The sequence below is a fragment of the Furipterus horrens genome, unplaced genomic scaffold, assembly GCF_987537825.1.
Source record: "Furipterus horrens unplaced genomic scaffold, mFurHor1.1.pri manual_scaffold_2, whole genome shotgun sequence".
In the NCBI taxonomy this organism is placed as follows: Eukaryota; Metazoa; Chordata; class Mammalia; order Chiroptera; family Furipteridae; genus Furipterus; species Furipterus horrens.
The window spans coordinates 33,444,120-33,466,737 of record NW_028327172.1 but is presented as its reverse complement, the minus strand read 5'-3'; the positions used below and the strand labels follow the sequence as shown (position 1 = coordinate 33,466,737).

At 52.2% G+C, this 22,618-nt stretch overlaps 1 protein-coding gene across 9 annotated transcripts in view; it reads right to left on the bottom strand.

Annotated features, from left to right (window-relative positions):
- Positions 1-3,444: 3,444 nt before the first annotated feature.
- The window catches only part of PLEKHA7 (pleckstrin homology domain containing A7), a 202,252-nt gene continuing 183,078 nt past the window's right edge, over positions 3,445-22,618 (bottom strand). For 5 of the 9 annotated variants that reach the window (XM_090263639.1, XM_090263572.1, XM_090263596.1 and 2 more), the window contains 11 exons: positions 20,080-20,188; positions 19,731-19,957; positions 16,519-16,707; positions 16,305-16,422; positions 14,290-14,393; positions 13,447-13,647; positions 10,528-10,686; positions 8,252-8,385; positions 7,416-7,558; positions 5,721-5,831; positions 3,445-3,826 (listed from right to left, as the gene is read on the bottom strand). In XM_090263639.1, the coding sequence (XP_090119765.1) occupies positions 5,731-5,831; positions 7,416-7,558; positions 8,252-8,385; positions 10,528-10,686; positions 13,447-13,647; positions 14,290-14,393; positions 16,305-16,422; positions 16,519-16,707; positions 19,731-19,957; positions 20,080-20,188 (1,485 nt within the window). In that variant the 3' untranslated portion in view covers positions 3,445-3,826; positions 5,721-5,730. Of the gene's footprint in view, positions 3,827-5,720; positions 5,832-7,415; positions 7,559-8,251; positions 8,386-10,527; positions 10,687-11,849; positions 12,592-13,446; positions 13,648-14,289; positions 14,394-16,304; positions 16,423-16,518; positions 16,708-19,730; positions 19,958-20,079; positions 20,189-22,618 lie in introns of those variants that run through there. The other 4 variants (XM_090263581.1, XM_090263604.1, XM_090263589.1 and 1 more) reach the window with 3 other exon arrangements.

Sequence of the window (22,618 nt, the reverse complement as noted above, 5' to 3'; positions counted from 1 at the left end):
AAAAATGTAACCGGGTCAGACCCAATCAATATGCTTGTTCAAACAGAATTGCGGGGACTCTGATGTACGCACATTTTGTACTCTGCCTTTGTACCCCGCCACTTACTCTGAAGAAAGGTTCCTTTGCTCACAGAGCAATGAAAGTGGTCGCCTTTGGAGAGGAGGCAGCCAAGCTATGGCGTGTTTACCAGGCCAGGACGGGCTGCTATTTTCCGCACACCTCCGGCTTTGTCTCTTTGTTCTTTTCGTAACAGCTCGAAACCCACGTGGGCCAAGTACTTCACAAGTCCCAGGATCTGATGCTGAATCGGAAGCAGAGGGCTCCCAGCCATTTGCCTGCCACGTCTCAGAATTAGACGAATAATTTGCTGCTTCTTTCCTACCCTTGGTGTGAACAAAATCAGACTTGCCACGGAGTCTTGTACCACCGTTTGGGGGAAACATCCAAAGCCTGAAATGGGCTCTTATGTGGCTGGGTCAGGGTCCACTTCCACTCCACCATATATCCACTCCTTCCATCCCCAAGCTGACCCTGCGCGGACAGGCTTCCCTGACCTTGGGCTGCAACCGACAATACCCAGGAACACTCTGGAGAACCCAGCTGACCTGAAGATGGCCAAGGTGGGGAAGGGGCAGTTTCCACCCCACACCCAGATACGAAGGCAGGCAGAGAAGTAAATGCCAGGGAGCAAACGAAAAGCTTGTGTTCAGCATCCCCGTCAACCTGGACACATTCACCTCCTGCGCCCTCACAAATGTGCACACACCTCAGCCCCATTGTTGAAACAAAGCCCTGGATGTGCTGAGAACTGGGGCCATTTGGGAGGCTCAGCTGGAGACTGGGAGATTTTATTCCCAAGCCGTGTACTTCCTAAAATGTTCTTGTTGGTTCACAATCTGGGCCCAGGTTAAAGTTAAAACTTGGGAGTGGACGTCAACAAACAGATGCAGGGAAGCAGGCTTGCCTCCCCTTGGTTAGCTGCAATTTCATCACTTAAAAACTCTGCTTAGCCCTGGATTGAGCGCCGGCCTGCGAACCAAAGGGTCGCTGGTTTAATTCCCAGTCAGGGCACAGGCCTGGGTTCTGGGCCAGGTCCCCAGGTGGGGGCATGTGAGAGGCAACCACACATTGATGTTTCTCTCCCTCTATTTCTCCCTCCCTTCCCCTCTAAAAATAAATAAATAAAATCTTTAAAAACAAAACTCTGCTTAGGCACTGCAGTCCCTCAAAAGAAGTGAAGCTGGCCATGTGGACTTTCCCAGAGTTATCCCCACTTGGAGGATCCCTGGTCAACCGGTACTTTCTCGGATGGCCCCATCTTACCTCAGATAGCAGGAGCTCTCTCCAGGGGGCTGTGTCGCGCTGCCTGCATGCACACGATGCAGCTGGAGCATGCCTCTTCCAAACTGCAGGTGCCCTTCATGGTGTCTGAGCTGGGGGCCCATCATGCTCTCTGCAGGCTGAGCTTTGGGCCATGCTTCTTAGAGAACAGGCTACTCCTCCTGCCTGCTGGAGCTGGAGAGAACATATTCCCTCTTACAGAGGACTGTGAGTTAGACCAACAGTAAGAAAACCACTGACATGTTTTCACTGAGAAAATGTCCATCGACAGCCACCTTACAGGGACGGTATTGTGCCCTGTGCCTTTTTTCCCCACTTTGAACTCAGTCCTGGAAGAATCCCTTTCCCAAATCCCATTCCACTGTTACAGAGATACCGCCAAGTAATGCTTAAAACAGGAGAGTATTTTTTAATTTTAAAATTCAAAAAGAAATCAGTAGCTAAAGGATCGGCAGTGTCCTCTGTTCAGAACGCCTCGGAATCTGTTTTCTCTGGTTTAAATAGTTGGAAAGTCACTCTAAACCTCGGGAGCTCTTCTTGGCAAGAGAGAAAAGCTGCCATAACAACGGACTTGGAAATATACATGTCCTTGAACTCAGCTGGCCTCCTGCCTTCTGTTTTAAGCATACATCACCAGTCAAAGCAAATTAAATACAAGTCTAGTTTGCAATGGTCCGTCACTAACCCACCTCATTGGAGTGAGCCAGTGGCGTGTGGGTTGGAAGGGGGTCTGTGGAGTCGATCCTCCTCTCTTGGATTGCAGTCTGCCTGCCAGAGCAGCCCCAGGCGGAGTCCCCAGCCAGGGGGCTCCTGCACAGGGGTGGGATGGGGAAGGGAGCCACCTGGAGCAGCTGCTGAGGCCGGAGGGCAGGCCTTCTACCCCCAGGCCTCCAAAGTCAATCAAGGGGCAAGGAACTGTCACCAGAAGTTTTTCATAGGTGAACACAAGCAGGATCAAGAGCTAACAGTGGGGATTTTCCAAGGAAATGGTGAAAAAAAATGAACACAATCCACTCATGAGAATACAGCCAGCAAGAAGCAGGAAGTGTATCAGGTTAATATTTTAATCTGTACATCACATTTTTTTTTTTTTTTTGCAAACCATTACACTTTTATTTAAATTAACGTTTTCTTGCAAAATATTTATTTCATTTTTCCAACAAAATCTTATAAAGGCAAAAATAAAATCTTATTTTGGCAAATGTCGTGAAGTTGATACTGGCAGCATATGGAGTTAGTTAAAAATAGACGGCAACTTCTAAATATAGTCAAGATTTCTTTTTCTGACCATAGGCAAAGACAAATTCTCATTTTAAGTGTGGCTCCACCCAATGGAGTTTTTGTTTGTTTTCCATTAAACATCATTTTCTGGATGCAAAATGTCACGAGCTCATGACTTAAATAAAGGGCCACAAACACTGTGCCCGGCTTGGCGGCCCCCTCCTCGTTTTGAGCTGGAAATCAAGTCAAGGCTCTGCCATCATGACCCTGCTGGCTGCCGGCCATCAGGGGTGGCGGGGACATGCTGCCAGCCGTCCTGCCACCAGACCAGGTCCTGGGAAAGCTGACCTAGGTCCTGCAGGGGCAGGCAGCAAAGGTCCCAGGAGTCCTGTCACAGCCTAGTGCGGAGTCTAGCAGTTTTAGGCAGATGCCACCCCGGGTGGATTTTATTGCTTAGGATACAATAAAAGGTGTTTCCTCTCACCTTTTCTGCATTTCAAAGTGTATTTTCTAAATTAAAGCAAATTGCTTTTTTCTTTCTGAAAAGAGCCCTTTGCTGAGAACCTCATGGGCGTGTTGGGAGCCAAAGCTCTTTAAACACTGTTGCCCCAAACCAAACCCAAGGGCCAAGGCACAGACTTAGGTTCCACGTGCCATCCTGGTGGAGTGTCACACTCCAGAGCTGGTCACCAGGCCAAATCAGGGACAGCTGAACTCTGCAGCCAAAGGACCCCTCTTCCCCGAGACGGCACGTCGACAACCCTAATGCTGGAATCCACTGGAAGCACATTCTTAAATCCAACCTTCACCTGAGTTCGTCGGGTGTTGGACTGGCTCTGCTTGCCCGGCCTTCCCCCCCACACACACCCACCCTCCCCCCACCCAGTACCTGAATCTGTATGTGCGGCCCCAAATCCTGCGTCCTCACCTTTCCAGCCACTCAGCCCTTGAGGTGAACATTATAAAATATATTCCGATTCTAAAGTACAGTGTCAGTATTTTACAGTGTGTATCAAAAGTGCGTTTGTCGTATGTAAAAAGGAGTCTGCACTAGCACAAGGCGGGGCGGGGGGACCCAGCCCTGTGGTGGACACCCGCAGTTGGTGGGCTGCTCCCTCCTGCAGCCAGCACCGCTGCTCAGAGGGACAGGGTCTCCTCGCAGGAAGAAAAGTCAATCTGCTCTTTGAAGAAGCTGGTTTCACTGGACCCCTGCCTCCAGACTTCTCCTCCGCATGCTGGGTCACGGGTCAGTCACTGCCTGGGCTGGCAAAAAGCAGAGGAGACTGTGAGAGACTGGCAGGCCCCTGCCCACATCTGGGAGCAGGTGGTGGGCACGTCTGCGCACACACGTGACACAGGATAGCAGGCTGAGAGACAGAGCAGCAGAGCAGAGGGCTGGGCAAGGCGGCGGCGGCTGGGGGACCCTCAGCTTCCAGGACTCACGGTGCTTGGTCCCACCATCCCCCTCCCACTTCTAGGAAGTTCCCCAAACACATGCTGGTCCCTCAATTGGGTCCCTGCTCTGGCAGAGTCAAAGGCCTGAGCAGAGAACTCTGGGGTCCAGTTCTGGCCCTGCCCTTCCTTCTCTGAGTGACTTGGGTAACTCAGCCTCCCTAAGCCTCCTTTAGGTAATCGAAGAACAGGGCGATCATGCCCACCTCCTAGTGAGGCTGCAGTGAGGGTAAGAGGAAGCGTGGCTGGCTGGTGAGAGCACTGAAGGCCTGCTTCCCGGCCACGGGGGCACCCAAGCTGGGAGGAAGACAGCCCCTCCCCTGCCTCTCTATGGTGGGGCCCTGTCACCGCACTCAGATCTCCAGGAAAAACCAACTACACACCCTACGGTGGCCCCAGCGGGTCCCTGCGGCCTTTACGAAGGACCCAGCTGGAGCATTTCCCTGGGGTTCTTCATTCCTTCCAAGAGCCCAGCCCAGCCCAAGCAGGCAGACCTCTTCCTCCCAAACTCAGGCTGCCGGGCCTGGTGACTCTGCTCTGGAGCTTAGGGAGCGACCAGGCTGGTGGACACCTGCGCAAAACCGTTCCCTGGCCCCTATGCACACACTCCCTTCTCCAAACACCTGGAGCTCCTGGGGGCGGCTCAGATAAGTCCATGGGTGCTGAAGGGGAGCAAAGGCTCTGAACTTGCAGTGAAGGGGTAAGACCCTGACCCTGACCCTTATAGCTGAGACTCTTTGGGCAAGTCCCTCAAGGTCTCTCTGAGCTTTGATTCCTCATCTGTAAAATGGAGGTGAATGTCTTCATAGGGTTGTGTGGATCAAAGAAGATGCTTGGCACAATGCCTGGGGCATCGTAGGTACTCAACAATGTTCACCATAAGTATATATGAAGGGAAGAGAAGGGAACACCCTGCAGAATGACAGTGAGATGGAGTGTCAGGGTAAGGACTGCTGAGACTTCTGGTGTGACCCCTCCCTGTGCAGGTGAGGCCACTCACCACAAGACTGGACGGGACGCCCGGCCTTCCCACTCCTGGTCTAGGGCTCCTCCCCTAATTCCATGCTGCCTCTCCCATCACTAACAGCTCCCATGGGGAGGACTCAGAAGGGATGGTGCTGGAAGTTTCTTAACAACTGAGGGCCAATTTGACATCGTCCTGGGCAGCCTACCCCGGATGTTTTCCTTCTCTCCACCCTAAGGTACTCAAGTGACTAAAACGGTAGTGCTAGTCCTGGCTCAGACACTAACACTGTGTGACCTGGTGTGAGCCCTCATCTCCTCGCTGGGCCCCAGTTTCCTCATCTGCAAGCTAAAGTTTTTCAAGTCTTCCAATTTTTCCACTTCTTTGGCCAAAGCCCAGAGCAGCCAAGTTTTAACTCTTCTTTCCAACTGTTCCCGGGCTGGCCGGCTGATCTGCACTGGTCCCTTGGGGCCTTCTCGGGCAGAGGTGTGGGGGTGGGGCTTGGATCTTACAGTCTGTTGTATTGGAGCCACTGAGTATGAAATTCCCAAAGAGCATCAGGGTGTCCTCCCTGCTCCCCTGCCCCCTGACTGCCAGTCCAGGGCGGTCTCCCCAGCGGTCGCTTTGCCAAGGAAGGAAGCGTCAGCAGGCGGCACAGCAATCACATCAGCAGCAGGGTGGTCTGGGGTGGGGGGCATGCTCAGCACTAGGCGAGGGGGCACGCCGGGTGGAAGCTCTTACTTGGAAGGTGTTAGACAAAGGTGTAGTGGAGTCCGTTGCTTAAGGGGGGGTAAGGTGGCACCGTCCTGGAGGACAGGGGGGCTTTAGGCAGGAGGAGGGCCAGCTGCTGCGCTAGACGGGCACACAGGAATTAAGCAGTGCGTTAGGCTCCTCGTCTGCTCCGCAGCACCAGGCGCCCCCCTCGGCGGGGCTGGGGTGGTGCAGGCCCCACTGCCCACTGTCCACTGTCCACTGTTAAGGGCCTGGACTTGGGCGGGGCGCACCTCCATGGGGCCGGGCTAGGACCCACCTGCAGATCCCAGACATGTCTCTGAGATGGGGAGAGGAAGCAAAAGGGGGCCAAAGGCTGCGGCAAAGGTGGCCACTCGGCAGGAGGTGAGGGAGGCCCTAAGTAACCAGGTGTTAGGTTTGGGGCCAGCTGGTGGTAAGGAAGCAGGGTGGGGTGGGGTGGAGGGGCGATAGATCCACATAGCAAGCACAGGCTGGAGAGGAGGGCACTCGTGATGGGGGAGTTCCCCCGCTGGAACCCTCGGGGGTCAGAATTGCTGAGGCGGGTCACAGGGAGCCCCCAGGGTCATAGGAGGAAGGGCCTGGGGGAGCCAACTCCGGGCTCTCCTCCCTCCCACAGAAAACCACACTGACATCTCTCAGCACAAGCAGTATGTCCCCGAATGGAGTCAGGACAGTAGGGACATCAGGAACTCTGTGCAGGATCAGGGCACAGGGGCAGGGAACAGGCTCCCCCTGAGATCTTGGTCCCTCCCCTTGTCCTCGGTCACTCAGGTGGCTTCTCAAGGCACCATGAAAGCTCTGCTCCAGGGCCAGTCACCTCAGGGCTCTGCAGGCCCCACCCTTTGGCCAGGGTTGGGGACTGGTGGGGGCTGTGCCGCCACTTCAAGCTCTATGACCATCCCCACCCCCTCTCTAGAAGGCCGAGAGCGACCTGCCAAGGGCACGACCAGCCACACAGTGGCCTCTGCGTGGGAGGAGAAACAGCACTAGGTGACCTGGGAGTGCACACACAGGTAGGGGAGAGGTGGGCGCAGGGAGGAGCCAGGAGTCTCTTTCCTGGCTAAGAGAGAAAGCCTTTTTACACATGTGCACCCGTGTGCGTGCACACACATACACGTAGGCCCAGGCACATACCCGCCCTCCATGGTGTTATCCTTTTTGCCACTGGTCAGCAAAGTCCCAGTTCCCAAGTCCTGCTTTCTGAGGTCACTCTAAGGTGAATGGTGGCTTTGATTTGGGGACCAAGCAGGGGTCCCAGGGAGGACAAGAAGACCCCATTCTGCCTTGCCCCAGCAAGAAATCTAACCACCTACAGCTTTCCTGCTCCCTCATTTATGAGGCCAAAAATCTTAGCCTTGGCCCCTTGGCTCAGGGTCCTGAAAAACCTGTTGTTAACCCACAATCTCCAGGAAAGCTGAAGAGCAGCATCACTCCCATATTTAAGAATGAGCTAGGGACCCCTCTCCCAGGCCTCGGGCCTCTGACACCCTGAGCTCCAGGTCCCTCACTGCCCAGCCTACCATGTGTCCTCTTCCAAGCCCTGTGGTACTCGTGACACAAGAGAACAAACCACTGCCCTCAACCTCATGCCTGACACCTAGTTTTCCACAGACTCCCTGACAGACCTGGCAGGACCCTGAGCCCCAAGGGGCAGCGAGCAGCACCTGGCTCCCATGGCCTCACCTGCCACCTGCTTGCTGCGTTGGGAGGCCTCGGAGGCCAGGGCGTAGGAGATGTTGATGATGCGCTCCTGCTCCTGCAGCTGCGTGTCCAGGTCAGCCACACTGTTCCGGTCCTGGCCTGAGGTCGGCTGCAGGTTGCACATGCTGCGGGGTGGCCAGAGAGCAGGTGGTGGGCCCTTGCTGCCCCCCACTGCCCCTGCCACCCGCCTGGGAGAATCTCGTCCTTTTAGGGGTCATTGATAAAAAATGGTGCTCTTTCTCTCTAGACAAAGGTGTGCATGCTTCTCTGCAAATACCCCCCAAAATCAGAGCTTTGCTCTTCCTGGGGGAATCACAGAACTCAGGATAAGAGCTCCAGGTCTGGGCTCCTGTTAAATCCAGATGTGGAATGGCTCTGAAAGGGAGGCCCTCAAACACCAGATTTACATTCTGAAGCTATGGAACCTGAGGGGACAGGGAAGCCACTTCTTAGGCCCTGTCCTAGCCTCAAGGGATGTGGGAAAGCCCTCTGGCACCTCAGGGCAAGGCTAGGGCCTGTGGCTCAGGTCTGCAAGTCTGTGGGAGGGAGCACGAGCCCTAATGCTGGGAGCCCCAAACTGTGGCCACTTGCCAGGGTCCCGGGACACAGGACAGGCCTTCCATGCTTCAGGACTTCCCAGGTGACCTAGGCAAGCTTCCCCAGTGATCTGCTGGTGGCATGCTGAATGCCAGCCCGCCCTTTCCAATGGGGAGGAAGCTGGCGAAACATGCACCCTAGCCAGCCTGGCACGGGACCCACTCGACAGACACCCATGGGGTTGGCCCATCAGGACCTGCCTGGGCAGCGGGAGGGCTGACCTGGACCGGGTCAGGATGTTGCGGATCTTCTCAGCTTTGCGATATCGCGCCTCCAGCTCCTCCAGGCTGGGTGGCTCTTCGGGATCCAGCTCCACATAACGCTCAGGGATGGAGACCTTCTCTGGTTTAGACAGCTGAGGAGAGGATCAGCAGGCCAGGTTGGGGGGAGGGCAGATCAGATATCTGGCTTTGGGACCTGCTCCCAAACCCTGTCCCCCACCACGAGGAAGCACACACTGCCCACAGAGGTGAACTGACTTGTTAGGGTCACAATAGCAATGCACTGTGGAGACAGGATCAGAACCTGGGTCTGACTCCAAAAGCCGTGTTCTTCCTACTACACCAAGCAACCTCTTACAGGAGAGGGGAGGGAAGGGGGAGCAAAATAACTGGCCTAGAAACCCTTAGGATAAAAAGCATCATCCTTAATGCATCCTCAAGGTGATTGGACCCCTGCCAGTCTCTCCAGCCACACTGACCCACCGTGTACCTCTGCCTGGGATGCTCTTCCTTGGCTCCTTTGACTCTGCCTCATCATTCCGACCTCACCTCAAGAAGCCTTCCCTGAACCTCCACTGTTACTCCCTCCTGTTGTCTGTCTGCCTCCCCACTGTCTGCTCAATGATCAGGCACTAGTGGGCCCTCAGCAAATACTACTTGGATGGGTGGTGGTCAAATGGGTAGGTGGATGGAGGGATGGCTGAGAGGAGGGCTGGGTGCTTTAGGAAAGCTCCTCTGATCCAGACAGGAGGCAGCCATGCTTATTCATGCCCCTCTAGAGGAAAACGGCCCCAACTCTTGCCCACCAGGCTCTCACGAACCAGCAGCACCCTCAGCTTGGGAAATCTCGCTTGGGTTAAGGCAACTTTGGCACCCTCCAGGGATTTTTTCCTCCTGAGCTAAAACAGCACATTAAAATGGGGTTGGTTGAAGCTTCCAAAAACAAGCTAAATCCAATCCCAGGGCAAATCTGGACCTGAATTTAAACCCATGCAGCCCTTTCATTCTGGTGAAAGATGGCAAGAAATAAGCTCTTCTCTGTTGTTTCCAATGAGGGCAGATCCAGAGGAAGGAAGTAGATTACATTGTAACAAGAGGGATTTAGGTTAGAGATAAGAAAGGACTTTTCCCCTGGCTGGCAGGCCAATTAGGACACTGTAAAACACACGTTCATTGCCAGGGCAGCGTGCAGGAGCTTCTTTTGTGAATCTGAGAAAGCAGAGACCTTTAGCTGTTTCAGAGGTGCCACAAGGCAAAAGGACTGAGGGCAGGGGGCTCACTGACCCCCTGGGGCCCCAGCCGACCCCCAGAACCCATCCTGCTGCAGCGTCACTTTGTCACACACGGCTAAATCTGTCCTTCATGTGGTGAGAGCATTTCCTCTCATGCAATTTCAGGGTTTTCTAGTCCTCATATACATGTTTAGGGGTATCTGTGGGCCACTGTGTTTTATTGAACAGAGTCGTCATTCAGCAAATATTTATAGAGCACCTGCTATGTGCTGGCCTCATATTAGGGGCACAAAAGGGAATCAAACAGCCATTAAGCTCTGCCCTAAAGAGCTTACAAATGATACAGTGGAGGCCACAGGAGACCACCCTATGTCTTGAAGACCCTGTGTCTGTCACCCTCTGATTCCCTTTCTCTTCTCCTGGGTAGTAGAGATTCAGGAGTTACCTGCTTTCCCAGGCCTGCCGGTCATGATGCATTTGGGCCACCAGAGGGCGCAAGAAGAATTCAGACCAGAACTCTGCAGGTCTCCTGGCCTCTGCAGCAGCTGGAAATTTCACCTGCACTTTTCAAACCAGCTCATTTCCCACAAGTCTGATTGCCCAAGTTGGCCTGAGGGGCCAGTTCCAAAGCCAGTCCCACCGGAGTTTTGCAAGCAACATTTCCTAACTATAACTACCTCGACACATGCCCACTATGTGCCAGGCCTTGTGCTCATGGCCTTCTGATCATTGCAGATCCTCTGGGCAACACCCGGAGTCAGTTAATCCTCATCACAGCCCACTTTACCACTGAGGAAACTGAGGCACAGAGAAGTTAAATGTCTTGCCCCAAATTACAGGGAGATAGATTTGAACCTGCCATCAAAATCCTGGGCTCCTTTTATGGACTCAACCTACTACCCATCCTATCTCCTGGGCCAAATTGAAGCTGAGTCTTGTCCTCATTGAGTACAACACCCCCCAATGCCACCAGGAGGGTGGGTTGGGCTGGGAAACTGAAGGCCATGCCTCCTGGAGGAGGATGAAGGAAGCCCCTGCCCTCACCTCTCTGCTGATGTCCAAGTCATAGTCTTGCGGTTCCAGGTCCAACTCAGTGACAGGTATGGCCTGTACTTTCAACCAGCCATTCTCCTCCTTGTCCTTCCTTTCCCCTTGCATGGCGCGGTCCAGCAACTGCAGGTCAAAGTCCTGCTCACGCTTCCACTGGCAACAGAACAAGAGGGTTAAATGTAGTCACTTCTTGACTTCTGCGGAAGCCACGCCGGTCCCCTTCTGAATGGGCTTACAGATCCTGGGGTCCTTGGGAGAAACGGGCCTGTGACCCATTAGGAAGGAGCTCTGTGAACATGGGCCTCAGCCTCTTCTCTAAAAAAAAGGCAGCAGCTCTGTGACACTGGTAGTCCCTGCTGTATACTGTAACTCTCCGAGTAATAGAGAATGGGCCGCTGCCCCTTTTACATGGCCTGGTTCCAGGCTGCTTTTTTTCTGATCTAGGTCCCCCAAGGGTTCAAACATGCATTCTCAGGGCACAGGTTGAACACCCATGACTCTAGACTTACAATGGTCCCCAGGGATACAGGAGGCTCCTGGGTCCAAGAGGGTGATCCCAAAACAACCTGGGAGGACTCTGGAGGAGGGATTTGCCCCTTCTGCTGCCCTGCAGTCATGGAAGGCTTTCTAGTTCAGGAGCTGTAGGTACCAGCTCAGAAATAATGGAAGAAACAAGCCCTTTGAGGCTGGTAAGCAAGTGAAATAGCCAAGAGCCTCTGTAATGGGTACTCCCAGGAGGATGCATTTAGGGGTGGGGCCTACTGAACCCACAGTGGGGCTGGGGAGGTCCAAGCAGGAGCAGCAGGGGGCCAGTGAGACACAGAGACTGCTGTGTGTCACAGCACCTATTTGGGGCAAAATGCTAAATCCCACACAACGGTTTCAAGGCTGTAGATCAGTATCAACGTTTTTCAACAAGTGTCTCCTCACAGGGGAAAAATCTAACTAGCCATTTTAAGATCCAAGCATATCTGTGCGACTCCAAGGCAGCCCTCCTCATCACCTGTGTGGCCCGCACTTGCACGGGCCTCTGATGCAGAGCAGGTTCTGACAGGAGGGAACAGGTTCAAGTCTCTCTTCTCTTGAGCAGAAGTCAGATGCTTCTCCACCCCAGGTCACTTCCTCCCTCCCACCGCATCCACCTCACAGAGCCCCAAGCAGATGTGATTGCCTGAAGTTCTCCCAAAGCCCCAAACCCACAGCCATTATCAGCACATTTCACCCATTCATGCACAAGCTCTCAATACTGATTCCAAGCCAATAGAATCGCTCTTAGGCTTCCAATCACAGTATGAAAGGATTAGGCAGTTGACATCTCAGGGATGGAAAATTAATTTAATGATTCACAAAGAAAAAGCACATTTTTACACGCTCACAGGTGCCCCAGATAGAGCGAGAAGTCCTCGTTTAAAGCCAGCCTGACTGTTTCCACAAACAGAAAAAGTTCACTAGGCTCTGCGGTGTGTCCTGGGGAAGAACCATGCCAATCCATTATCATTAAGCAACACGTTTATTGGCGCTGATACAGAGACTTACACAAGTCTTTTCTTTTTTAAGAGAAAAATTACAAGGTATTCAAGTTACGATTTTTAGATATCCTTTCTACAGTTGAGACATCAGGTTGCAAAAGGTCAGTGTTACCCCACGTGACATTTGCTGATAAAGTTTAAAAGTTATTGGCTTTGCAGCTTTTCAGGATATGAGTGTCCTGGGTCTTACCCCTTGGGTGTCTGCACTAACAGCTGCAGGGATGCCCTCTGAATACAGAACATATGTCTTGCTGTCTGTTCAAGTTATTAAATACTAAAAACACAAAGAAGTTTTCCATAAGAAATTGTGCAACGGAACTGAAGGAATTAAAACCAAACCACCTTAGACTTGATAGAATTTATTCAAATGTACAATCTTTGAAGTCCGTGTCTACTGTCCAGATGTAAGACATGGACTCTGATAAATTCATAATGCCCAGACCTCTGCCAGTGACCACGGCCCTCGGGTGGCAGGCTGGCTCAGTCTTGCAGGGCAGCTTTGGGATGAGTGAATTATGAGTCAGTAGGCCTGCATAAAAAGGGCAGCAGAAAGGAGAGTCACACACGGGAATGCTCACTAGGCTATGAAGACAAGAGCTGCTATGATAAGCCTGGTAACAAAGAGCACAGGCCAGTTAGAGAATGTTCAATGCAAATTAGAAGCTTCTGTAAACACAATCAGGCAGGATTAGAGAGGCAATGAGCGGTAACGCTAAAAGCAAAGAGCTTGTGCAATGAATTAGGGAAAGAACAGTCAGGCTAGAGGTCTAGGGAAAAGTCAAATTGGATGTATCCAAAAGGGACCTAAGGCGACTGTGGGCAGGGCGCAGTGCCTGGAAGCACCACCAGGGGGCAGCACACCTTCCCTGGCTCTCCTGGGGCACCGTGAGGCCTATCAGCACCACTAGCGGCAGCGCGAAACCACAGCCCTGAGTAGCAGGGGGAGGGGGTGGGGGGGCATGACCCTGTGCTCAGTTGCCCCACAGGGCGTCTGCTTGGAAGTTTGGGAAGCTGGTGGGCTTGTGTGCCTCCTCATCAAATCATATCACCATCTTCCTCCTCCACTCCTTGAATCCTCGAACCCTGTACATATTCCAAGTCCTTGATTCAGCTGAGGTACTCCAAATGTCTACAAGGGCCTCTTTCAAGCTCGGCTCAGAGAACTGACCGGGCATTTCCTCAGGCTCCTCGGCTCCTCCAGTGACAGCCTCCCTCCGGCTCTGCTTGCCGGTCACCCTCTGACCTGGTCGCCCCTGAGATGTTCTCTGAACCCTCCAGGTCCACGGCCCACTCCCTCAGGGCGGTGCCGTGCTTGCGTTTGGGGGGCCTCGCGGAAGCTCTGCTCCCTGTCCCAGCCCCGCCTGCCTGGACCCTCCTAACATACTGAGCCAAGATCTCCAGGGAGCGGGTGGCTGAGGTAGCGAGACGAGGGCAGACTTGTCTTCTCTCCTTGGCTCAGCGTCCTCTTGCGCTCCCTGACCAGGGCCTTCTGGTGCCGTTTCATGCGCTCGAGCTGCTCCTCCGCACTCATCTTGCTTCGCTGGTGGTCCCCTGAGTACAGGCGCTCCAAGGCACTCTTGGGTCTCTGAGGAGGAAGAGGGTGAGAGACAGAGCAGCTGGGCTGGGAACACAGGGGGCGGCCACGCTGTGGGCTTCATTCCCATTCTTTCTCTTTCTCTCTCTCTCTCTCTCTCTCTCTCTCTCTCTCTCTCTCTCTCTCTCTCTCTCACACACACACACACACACACACACACACACACACACACACTGTCTAGCTGGACTCCTCTCAGCCACAGAGAACCACTTCCTCTAAGCATGATAGCCCTGGCCCTCATGGGCTCTCTGGCAGCACCCCATTCTGCAATGCAGAAACTGAGCCCCAGGCCTGTCCAGTCAGGCCTGCATGCAGCACGTGGTGGGGTCAGAACTCAGGGTGCATACTTCCTGGCTACCTCCTCCAAGCCTCACAGGCTGGGGAGAAAGGTCGTGCGGGGTGGGGGGGGTCCTCAAAAAATGGAAAGGGCATTGTGATGCCCCTCTTGGTGGGGAGTAGGGAAGACATCACTGAGCACATGGTGACAGGAACCCGGAGTTCAGGAGGGGCTGAGATCACCTCAGAGACCATCCCCAGGGCTCACATGACCGACAATCACCATGCATCTTGGAGCCCGTCCCTCTGTGCATGAGGGAGCAGTGAGCTCCTCGAACACGTCTCAAGGCCACTCACAGGGAAGGTTATCTTGCTGCTTTCGGCACTCAGACCCCTCCGGAGGGTGACGTAGGGAGCAATGGTGGATGACTGCTGGAGCCTCGATGTGGACCCTGAGAGCCCTTAGTGAGGAAACAAAAAGGCAGGTCGGTTTGTGATGGGGTGGAGCCCCTCCCTCATCACCTCCCACTGCCATGAAGGGACCCAAGGGCTCAGCCTACAACCCACTCTTCTTCCTCCCCAGGGTTGGAAAAGCAAGGCCCCCGGTAGAGGATGAAGGGCCAGCCCAGGGGTGGCCTCTGTCCCCAGTGGGTGACAGTGTCCCTAAAGATCTGTGGACCACCCTAGTCCCTCATGTGCAGAAGGCCGGAGCTGCTTGACAGATGGAAAGAATGGAGTGGTAGGAATACCCTTCATTCCTTCCTCCTGATGAACTCTTAGGCATCCTGCATGGCCCTATGTGGACACCCTGCCTCCTGAAACACCCCAGGCAGAATCAGTCAACCCCAATATTCCTCAGTATATTCACTGGTTACTGACCAGAGGGTCAACATACCTGTCTAACCAGATCGCAAATTCAACACCACCTGGTTGATGGACGGAATAAATGGGCAAATGAAGGAAGGGAAAGAGGGCACCAAACCTTTACTGAGCACTTGCTATGTCAGGCACTGTTAGATTCTGTCCTGCTGGCCCTACAAAGTAAGCATTACTTGACCATTGTAGAGGTGGACAATCTAAGAGGCCCAGAGAGGTTAAGAGATTTGTCTACGGTCACAGGGTAGGAGCATTATTGACCATGTGCTTCCCAGGTCTGGGCCCTGTGGCTTTGAGGAGTTACTTCACCCTGGCTGGCTGGTGCCACAGACTGCTTTCTCTATGGGCAGCGATCCTTATCAGAGGGCATCTGTGACATCTGGAAAAGGGCATCCTGCTGAGGACACCATGAGCATTTAGCACGAGGCAAAGAGAATGATTATGTCCTACAGTGTAGAGAATCCTGAACAACAAAGAACTGTCCTGCCCACAATGTCACCAATACTGCCATTGATAAACACCTCTAGGCCATAATAAATGAAGGGCACAGGGCCTCCAGGCACAGTGCCAAGGGTTACTGTGGTCCCAGCTCAGCAAATTCAGAGCCACACCCTGCAGGCCACAGCAAACCTAGACAGAGTGTTGAGCTGGGACTCACATAACTCCACACGTGCCAGAACCATGGCTGTGTGTCCATCTGGCCAAGGAGGGGACAGCATTAGACTGTCCACCTCCAGAAGTAGACAGGAGAAACGAAAATGAGGAAGCATGGTCCTCCTGCTCAGGGGTTCCAGGAGGCCTCCCTTTATAAAGATTTCTGAGGAAGGGGTCTGGCTATGGGACAAATCGGGTACAGGGAGCCTGAGGACCTAAGTCTTTCCCGTCCCCGTCTTGAAGAGATAGGGGAGGAGAGTGAGAAGAAGACCCCACTGAAGAGAGAAGTGTGTTTGTTTAAAGAAAGGATTCATCGAGTTTTAGAGTGCCACAGAAGAGGAAAAAATCCTCTGAAAGCCCGAGATGGCCATGCACAGTCACCCAACAACCCAGCCTTCAGGGTGCAGCGGCTCTGGAGCCAGAACACAGGGGTTGGATTCCAGCTCCATCAGTCACTAGCTAAGTAGCAAATTACTTAATTTCTCTGAGCCCTAGTTTTCTTATCTCTAAAATAGAAATTAGAGTACTTCCCTCATAGGATTATTATGAATATTAACTAGGTGCTTATACAGTGCTTAACACAACACAGTGCCCAGCTTTATAGTCATTACTATTATCATTATTTCCAGGACAGTTGTAATAAAAAGAAAGAGAGAGAGAACCAGGATACAGGCCAGAGAAAGGAAGGAAAGGCCCTCTCTGGAACCCAGAGCCCTTGACAACAGCTGCCTAAGGCCCAAAGCTGCAGGCAGAAGGGTGTGAGGAACTGAGGGAGGGTTGGGGAGCAGTGGTTGGTAGTGTTGGGGGTCCCCAGAAAGCATCCATGGGGAGTGTTGCCTCACCTCTGCCTGGCAGCGTCTGGTACCTGCTCTCAGAGCCCGCAAGTCCCAGGGAAGGCTGGGCCATGTCCCCACCGAAAGTCGTCAGCTCAGGCTCACTAACGTACGACCGGAGCTCCACCTGCAGGCAGGGTCTGAGGCTGTCATACCTGCCCAGCGTCATGCCCCGGTCCCTCTCCCACCCCCTGTGGGCAACCCCAGAATCATCCCTGCTCACCCTTGAGTCCCCGTTCACACACTGCCCCTGCTCCCGGTCTCGCTTCCTCTCGTCCGACTGCCGCTTGAGGCCCCTCACTGAGGTGTGCCGGATGATGGTGGCCTCCCTTGGCAGAGGCGGCACAGCCGGGGGCTGGTCCTCAGGGCTGTAGAGCTCAGGGAGTGGGGGCCTGGGAGGTGCCTCATCTTCCTGCTCAGAAAAAGGAGCAGAACCATTGTCCAGTGAGAGGGAGCTGGAGGAAGGGTGCCGAGTGGCCCAGAACAGGCCACCTCAGACCTGCAGAGCATAACCACTTCAGCCCAAAGATGCCAACATTTCCCCTGGCTGAGCTGTGAAGAAGGTGACATCTCAGCTCCAAATCCATTCTTCTTTTTGATTCACACATTTTCTATTTTTTGAAGTGTTGCCTATACATTCTGTGTCCCCAGATCCAGAGCTCGAGTCTCCTGGCTCCATGCTCTTACTCCACTTGCTTGGAGTGCACCACACGAGGAGCAGGCTGGAAATTCTGCACTTCCTGGTAAGTCTATGACAGCGCCATCCCCCCCATGTCAGTCCCGCTCCACAGTGCTCAGACTGAACCGCTCACTATCCCTGCACGGTTTCGGGATCCCTTGGCAGGCTGGAGAGCTGAGCAAAGACAGCCTACCTCCTCCTGGCCTCTCCATCAGAAACGTGAATGGTTATAAAACATTTCTTCCTTCCTGATCTGGGCGCTGACAGGCAGTCAGGATGGGTGCCTCACGGCCTGCCCTGCAGCCCATGCCCAGAGGAGGAAGAGTGCCACTATTCTCCTTGAAATCCCTTCCACTCCCACCCCCATTCAGTCCACCACACTCTCTGAGGGCTGTGGCTTCTCCACAGATCAACAGCCTGGCTCCCAACTGCCATGGACCCCTACTCCTGGGACAAATGACCATGGAGACACCTTCCTCCTAAATGTCCCCTTTCTCAGTCTAATTTTGCTTTGTTTTTCAGAATTTTGCAGAGTTCAGGAAAGAGGGCTACCAGCCTGCCTTGCAAGGGTTTATCAGCATTCTTCTCATGTAACACATTTCATCACTGTGTTGAAGTTCTCCTCCCAGGCTCCCTGAGCATCAGTTGTTTCAACCCTCAGGATTGCTCACTTCTATAAAGCATCCCAGAAAGATTAGCACAAAACACTGATTGCCCTGGACTGAAGAAGACACTAGAATGTCTGGAGACAGAGGGTGGAAGGGAAGCATTTTATTATAATCTTTAATATCTTTTGATTTTGTACCCTTTGAGAGTATTATCTAATAAAAAAACATGACATTAAATTCAAGAAACTAAGCCAAATAAAAATGAAAGAACTGTAGCTACATGCACTAATGTGGATGAACTGCACAAGCATGATGTTGAAGAAAAGATGCAAGATATAAAAGAATAAATACAGTGTTGAATATAGGTAAAACTTAAGTATTTAGAGATGCAAACAGAAGTAGCAACTTAAAAAAAAAAAAAGGCAAGGAAATTATCCAAAGAGTCAAGATAGTGGTTTCCTCTGGCAGAAAGAGCCTTGCCTTGGGAAGGGACCCACAGGCCTGAGGCCTTCTGGTTGCTTCAAAGCTGTAATTCTTGGCCCAGGTGTTGGTATAACATGGGTGGTCTCCTTATTGTTGCTTGTTAAATTATCTATTCATGTTTTATAACAACTTCAGGACACAATTATTTCACAAGTATAAAATAAGCAAACAATGATAAAAATGGTGAAACTGGCAAACACACACGCATTACTAGAGGAGGAGAGAGAAGACCTCCATGACCCTGATGCTGACCCAACATGCAAAGCCCCAGCCCTGAGCCTCCGAAGACCCAGCTGTGAAGAGCAGCCTCTGTGATAGGCTATCCAGGCTGCCTGCTGTGCACAAGGGGAAACTGAGGAGGCTCAGAGAGGGCATAGGCCTCGTCTGAGGACTCGGGGAAGAGAAGGGCTGAAATCCAGGGGTCTGGTTCCGGGCTGGTGGTACTCTCCTCTGCTGCTTGTCCCGGCTGGCAGCCGCCCTGCTTCATGTCAGCACCCATCTTCCCCAGCCATTCCTGCTTGTTTAGCTATTTCTACCTCCTGTTTTGTGGTGGGTGTTCCATGTCTCTTACATCTGGGATTCAGAAGGAGATCTCAAGATGAAGAAATTCACAATGGCCCTGGGTCCTGGCACCTGTCTTCCTGCTCTGGGCTCTGGGCCCTGGGCCGTGGCCAGAGTGGGTAGATGGTGAGGACCAGGGTATGGGGACTTGTGTGTTGAAGCCACTGCTGTGCAACGACCTCATCAGATGTTCTAGGCACTCGTGGTGCCCAGGAAAAGCTCCTCCAAGCAAAAGCCTGGACTCCCCCTTCGAGGGTCCCTTCTGCTATGGCTTCTCAGTCCCTTGGACCGGACCCCTCATGTTCTCCAGCCAAAGCTGGTGTGGCGCTGGAGATAGGAACTATCATGGTACCTGACCACATCTTCTGTTTCCTTCATGCCCCTGTTGTCCCAGACTCTGCCAAGGACGTGGCTCCTTTCCATGCCAGACAAGCTTAGGTATTGGCCCAAGTAACCACAAGGGCCACAGACCTGGCCTGGGGGCCTGGGGTCAATGTCCAATAAGATGACAGATGGCACAGAGAATGGTCAGGAGATATGGATTGAATCTACTAATGTGGAGACCTTAGACAAATGTTAATACCTTTGGGCTTCAGTTCCCTTATCTGTGAAATGGGGATACTGACCTTCCTGTCTATACTCTGTGAGGTTATTTCAATGATCAAATGTATCCTACAACCCAGCAGAGTGCTAGGCTATAGGTGAAGATAAGAATACTCTTCTGCTGAGACAAGCTCATTGCCTGCAGGCATGTGTTGCTGCAGGTTTGCATGGAGCAGCCTCACACCTGCCTGCACAGTGCACATCACTACTTCCACCTACTCACCGCAGTCTCTTCCTCTGGCTGGGCCTCCGTTTTCCCAACTGCGAAATGGGAGGGTTGGGCTAGATTATCTCGAAGGGCCCCTCTAATTCTGGGAGTCTGAGGTCCAATAGCAGGCCTTCCACTCCTTAACTTCTCATGGCTCAGTACTCTGGCTGGTTCTATCTCCCCATGTTTGCCTAAAAGCTTCTCTCCCAAGAGAAGCTGACCTGACGACAGAAAGGAACAATCAGCTGCTAGAGAGGAAGAGACGGCACTCAGCTCCTGGCCATCATACTTACAACTTTGGGCTTCGTCTTGGTTGGTGACTGAAGAGGAGACGTCACCTTCCTCAGCTGGGGTGGGTGAGGTCGATAGGGCACGTAGGTTTGCAGCTGAGGGAAGAGTCGAACCTCCAGAGGGGTCCGCACAGGGCTGGTGGGGAGGATGGGCTGCAGGGGCGGCTTGCTCTCCAAAGTCGAGAGCGAAGGCACAGGCGGGTGAGGAAACAAAGGCACCGTTTTTCTCTCTGGAGGGCAAAGAGGAAAACAAAAAATGGGATGGAACAAAGATCTGCCTCCTCGGAGGAGTGACTTCCACCAGGAGGGCAGGACCTCCCCGAGGGCACTGCAGGGAAGACGGCCCACTCACCTGGGTTCTTGACCGAGTCCACCAGGATTCTGAAGTTCTCTTTATTTGCACTCAGGCCTGCAATGACATCTTCAATCCTCCAGAGATCCTTCTGTATCTGCGATTTCTCCTGAGGAAGACAAGGTGGTGGTTCATTTCCTTCTTAGCTCCTTACAAGAAGGTTTTTCTCAGGACTTGCGCTGTCATGTCAGACAGGGTCCCTCGCCCTGGGGAGGCAGTACATCCTTGGGAAACCCTGCCAGGGCTAGAGCCAAGCCTGCTTCACAGCTTCAGATGGAAGCGCAGCCTTGGAAGATACCCCAGGCCCAGGAGAGAAATTTCAGAGCAGTTCTCACCAGTCCACCCGGCCTAGTTTCACCCAATTTAAAAAAACAGACTGCCTTAAATACTGTACAATTCCACTTATAGGAGGTAAAGATAAAAACAGTTGTGGAGATGGGTGCACAACAATGTGAAGGCACTTAACACCACCAAACTGTGTATTTTACCACAATTTTAAAAAATAGGCTGTCTTAGGCAACCATGGCATAAGGGAAGAGGAGGAAAGGACTAGAGGTTACTCCTTCCCTAGAATATAAGGAGCATCTTTTAAAAGACAGCTAATCCTGGGATTTAAAGTTTAGTTCAGAGTACAATGGGCCAGGGAAATAAAAAGGTAATGCAGTGCTGATAAATGCTACAACATGGATGAACCCTGGAGACATTATGTTAAGTGAAAGAAGCCAGACACAAAAGGCCACAGATCATATAATTCCACTTATAGAAAATGTCCAGAATCAGTAAATCCATAAAGACAGAAAGTAGGTTAATGGTTGGCTAGAGCAGAGCAGGGAGTTGAGGGTGGGGATGGGGAGTGCCTGTTAATACGAACAAGGTTTCTTTAGGGAGAATTGTACATTTTAACAGAGAAATATATGATAAAGCTGTTATTTTAAAAAGTAATGGGGAAAGAGCCAGGCTACACGACCATATGCACACTGACAAGTTACAACTGAAATTGGCTGGAAAAGGCTCCAGAAAGAGGTAAGCAGGGTCTGTCGTGATTAAGGGATGGGGGGCATCACTTAATAGAGTTGTTTAAACATCAAATAGATATTCTTTCAATTTTTAAATTGTCATGGGAGAAGAGAGAAGGCTTTGCACCCCCATCTCCTCCCAGGGCACTGGCCACCCTCCATCAGAAGAGTTGTCACATGCTTTGGACCTGTCTGATTCTGCATCTGATTCTGCAACTAGACTATGTGCTCCCTGATATGCCACCAAGGGGCAGGTTCTCAGCAGATGCTTAGTACATGTATGTTGAATGAATAAAGGGCCAGTCACTTAAAAGCCCTGGGAGCAGGTGGCAGAGGAGCATGGCATTAAAAGCAACTTCTCTCTCCTCTGCCAGTCTACTGAACACTTCCACCTCTCAGTTCACAACCCTGCCCGACTGGGTCTTTCTGTCACCCCACGTATAAGAGAAGCACAGAGAGGAGCCAAGGCCAGAGAACCCTGTCTTTCTCCAAGGGGGATGAAATTTCAGAACTTAATGACAAGGTGAAGGAAGCTTTTGGGGAGCAAGGCAGTGGGGTTTCATTCCTGTATCTTCACACTAGGCTGGGCAGGAAGGCTCCTGTGTACTATATTCAGCAAACGCTTGAACGCATTGTCCCAAAGTAGGGACACCTACAGGTGGCCTGGCCTCTCACTGCCTCTCACAGTTACCTAGATGTTCTTTTATCCTCTGGCTTACCTGCCCAGGTGGCCAGGACAATCTCTACAAATAAATCAGACCACTTATCTTTAATGAAAAGGGTATGGATTTTCTCACAGCCAAACCTGGCAAAAGGGAGGTGCGTTTCCAGGCCCCACTACAGAGAATGGGTGTACGGGGCTGCAAGTATATCTCCAGCACTAATGATTTATTCAGGACTCTAACAGCTAGGCTGGCCCAGAATTACACCAAAGCAGTCAGCATGGAGCCTGCTCAAAGAAGGGCTTTGTGAGCATCCCAGGTCATGTGGCATTCAGGGAAGGGTGAGCACTGCCACCAAGCAAGGTGCAAATCAAGCAGCAGGGATTAGGCTTCGCACTGGCCTATGTTTTACTAACTTATTTACTAGGAAGTCTGTGACAAGACCTGTGCATTAAATCCATTTGTTTTCTGGAAGGGAAAAAAGGTTTCTGGGCCTGCTGAAGGTAAAATCACCTGCAATAAGGTGCACTAGAAATACAAATGGCCAATAATCACATGAAAAGGTGTTTAACCTCTAGTAATTAAATAAATGCAAATTAAAACAAGATGTCCTTTATCAGCAGGTAGACTGGAAAAATGAAAGCCTGATAACATCAAGGGCTGGTGAGGATGTGGACAGACAGGTTCAGTACACCCATTCGCTGTGGGCGGGAGGGCAGTGAGCACAGCCTTTTAGAGAGCGATCTGGCAGTGCCCATCCACATGGAAAACAGACACTCATTTCAACCCTCCAAGTCCATGCCCAGCAGCCTATCTTAGATAAATGCTCATAAATGAGCTTGAAAGGGTGGTTACACAGAT